The sequence below is a fragment of the Octopus bimaculoides genome, chromosome 22 (genome assembly GCF_001194135.2).
Source record: "Octopus bimaculoides isolate UCB-OBI-ISO-001 chromosome 22, ASM119413v2, whole genome shotgun sequence".
NCBI lineage: Eukaryota > Metazoa > Mollusca > Cephalopoda > Octopoda > Octopodidae > Octopus > Octopus bimaculoides.
This window is the reverse complement of record NC_069002.1, coordinates 27,719,638-27,723,181: the sequence shown is the minus strand read 5'-3', so window position 1 is coordinate 27,723,181 and position 3,544 is coordinate 27,719,638. Positions and strand designations below refer to the sequence as shown.

Below are 3,544 nucleotides of genomic sequence, written 5' to 3'. Positions count from 1 at the left end.
ATGTATGTATAATGGGAACAACTTTTGCTTCTGGATGGTTAATGGGTGATATTAAAAGTATAGACTCTGCTACAATATTTAACTAAATTTTGTACATTTTTATAGTTTTTTTTTTGTTTTTGTTTTTTTTTTGCAGAAAATGCAGTTGTTTGAACTAATAACTTTGACTTTTGTAGATATAGTTGCATTTACCTTCAGATGGTAGCCAATAACATTGAAACCCTTTTAATTCGGTCTTAATGCAAGAATGTGTGCGTGGAAAAGTATGCATGTGAACAACTTAGGACATATAGATTAAGACAGCGTGAAAGCAAAATAGGAAACTAGTTGATATTTCAATTAATCTTAACAAGCTTTAATTTCTGCAAAACTTGCCTTCATTTCTTGCTTAATGGATCAAGATTAAAAGTATGAATTGAATATAGTTTGAATATACTTAAGACAGATATTCAGGAGTCTAAGAACATTTTTACTTAGATGTTCATATTTCAGAGCCAGAAGGTGGAGATGTCAAAATTTGAGATGTCGTGCGTGCGTGTATCCATGTGTGTGTGTGTGTTGTTTTGGTTTTTATATAGATCATTATTTTATGTACATCTGGAAGTGTTGCGTGTTGCAGTTAAAAATTGCTTTTGTCTCCTTTTTTTAGTAGTTAATATTTTGTAGGATTAACATGTTGATGCAGATCTTTTGTGCTAATTTACCTGTTTTGTGTACTGACGATGTGCATAAGGTGTTCTATTGCAAGAGCATGGAAAGCTGAAGTTTTATCAGTATAGATTATTTTAGACATAGGCATGTAAATTACTTTGGTTACATTTTTTCATAATCATTTATGTTATTGTTCGTAAGAAAATTATTCAAATGTATTGCTTATATTTCATGCTTATATTTAATTGAAATTAGAGGCTTTCATTTTTAGTTTGTTTGCAGTTTATAATAGATTTTATGGGTTTTTCACCTTGTGTGTCCTCCTCCTCCTCATCATCTCTCTCTCTCTCTCTCTCTCTCTCTCTCTCTCTCATACTTTCACCTCATTTAACACTATGCTCACTCAATTAAGGGGTTTTGTCTTACATATACTTGATGACCTCATTAGTGCTGGTGTCACAAAAAAAACAAAAGCACCCCATACACTTTGTAAAGTGATTAGTGTTAGCATGACCTTCGATGCCCTTGCTAAAGCAGACCTTGGAGCTTGGTGCAGTTGGTTCTTGTCAGACTGTCCAACCCATACCAGCATTAAATGATGGTGGTGATATCAGTTTTAACACATTGTTAGATAGTGTTTGATTTTCTGTATAAAAACTCTGACTGAAGCATTGTGGTCAGGGCGTTCATTTATGATCCTGTGTGTGATCACGTTAGTTTTTGTATGTTTGTAATCATAGAAATCACTCCATTACAAGGTTTTTTTTATGTTGAAGGAAGCTTTTGAATTTGTCAGCAGTATTGATACACTTTCGAAGTGAATTATTAAAAAATATTGGGCTTATATTCTTGTAAGTTCTTTGTCTTTACTAATATGTGGTTGCATGCATGATTACACATTTTAAGAAAGAATCTTGCGCTTCTAATTGTTCTCTCTGTGTAAGCTAGTAATACATTAACTAATTGGAATGGGATCCTTTTTTTTTTTTTAATTAGGTGCCTTCAGGCACAGGCATAGCTATGCAATCTAGAATCTTCCTGTCTAGCTAAGAGAAAATACTACCTTGCTTCCAGTCTTCTGTGAAAAACATGTCTGGTCATAGGGAAATATTATCTTGCTTGGAAATAATAGGAAGTGAGGGTTGGCTACAGAAAGGACATCCAGCCATAGAAAATCTGCTTCAACAAATTCCCTCAGACTCATGTAAACTTGGAAAAATGGATGTTAAATGATAATGAAAGAAAAAAAAAAAAAGCAATAGCATTAAATAACGTATGCATTTTTCATTATTTGTGTTATGTATTGGGTCATCCCATAAATAATGTGTTTTTTTTACTTTTATTTTTCAAAATTAAAATAAGTTCTTTTTTAATCTAAAATATACTCCCCTTCATTTTCCACAATGCTCTTCCATCTGTCTGGTAGATTTGCAGGGCCCCTCTTCCAAAATTCACTTGTCCATGGTGAAAAATACTCCTCTCGTACTGTTCTGACCTCGTCTACAGAATTCATATTTTTTTCCTTCCAAGTGATTTTGAAGACTGTGGAATAAATGCTAATCAGATGGGGCAGTGTCTGGCAAATATGGTGGGTGGGCATCGTTTACCATTCAAACTACTCTGGCATTTGAAATGTCATCCTCGCTGTATGTGGCCGAGCATTATCCTGATGGAAGAACACCTTTCATCTTGAAACCAATGATGGCTGTTTTTCTTCTAGCACTGACTTAAGCCACTCAAGTTGCTTGCACTAGATCTCCGTTGTTATCGTTTGGCTTGGATTTAAAAGTTCAAAGTGGACTAAACCTTTCATATCCCACCAAACAGATAACACCACCTTACATGGGTGAAGATCTTCTTTAGCCTGGTGTGCCAGTGTTTCTCCTTTCCCTACCCACTCTCTTTGACGTCTGATATTTTTATAGAGAACCCATTTCTCATCACCTGTCACTATTCAGTCCAAAAAAGGTTCATTCGTGACACGTGACAGCAAAGAAGAGCACACATTCACTCTCTGTGCATGATTAGACTCAGAAAGTTTGTGAGGAACCCATTAACCCAATTTGCTGACTTTTCCAATGGCATGCAGGTGTCAATGAATGGTTGAATGACCAAATCCAAGCTTGTCTGTTAGTTCCTCAACAGCTACGATGGGATTTTGTTCCCCCAGGGTTTGCAGGACTTCCTTGTTGAGCTCTACAGATCTTCCAGGATGAGGCTGGCCTTCTAGGCTGTAGTTTCTGTCTCGGAATTTCTGGAACCCCATATACTGCATTAATATTCCTTGCACTTTGCGTTGCATTGATGCCTTTATTGAACTCATAAAGCAAAATATGCCGAATATGCTCCTTTGTCATTTCCATTACAGCTTTGAAAAAATAACTGTTAAAATCAAACTGCACTCTTCAAAACTTGCACTAAGAATAAGAACATGGTAAAATTACTCCTTGCTTTTATAGCAAGTTGATGCAGGTAGTTTATCCTGTCCCCCTCCGACTTTTAGTTCATGCAATTGTATAAAACCGCATTATTTATGGGATGACCCAATATAAATTGTTATATCTATACTATATATAAAACAGAGATGTGTGTGTAATCGCTTTTCACGTGAAATCGACTTCACCAAATGCTTCCATACTTGTAATGCATGAATAATTTGACCTCGGATAAATCTTAGGCTCTTCATTTGATTTTTTTTAAATTAAAATGAAATAATATTGCTTTATATTTAAGATTCACTTCTTTAAAAAGGTTCCTCAATGTCAACTTCCGGTATTGACGTAACAAACCGCAAAAAGCTTCACTTTCTATTTTGTGTGTGAGTGTGTGTGTGAGTGTGTATGAGAGAGAGAGAGAGTAAATACTACATACACACCGCTCTCTCACTCTGTCT

At 35.2% G+C, this 3,544-nt stretch overlaps 1 protein-coding gene across 1 annotated transcript in view; it reads left to right on the top strand.

Annotated features, from left to right (window-relative positions):
* The window catches only part of LOC106881733 (E3 ubiquitin-protein ligase UBR4-like), a 218,633-nt gene that overhangs the window by 91,489 nt on the left and 123,600 nt on the right, over window positions 1–3,544 (top strand). Inside the window, exon 42 of the mRNA XM_052975666.1 lies at window positions 137–201. Within this exon, the coding sequence (XP_052831626.1) occupies window positions 137–201 (65 nt within the window). The remainder of the gene's footprint in view (window positions 1–136; window positions 202–3,544) is intronic.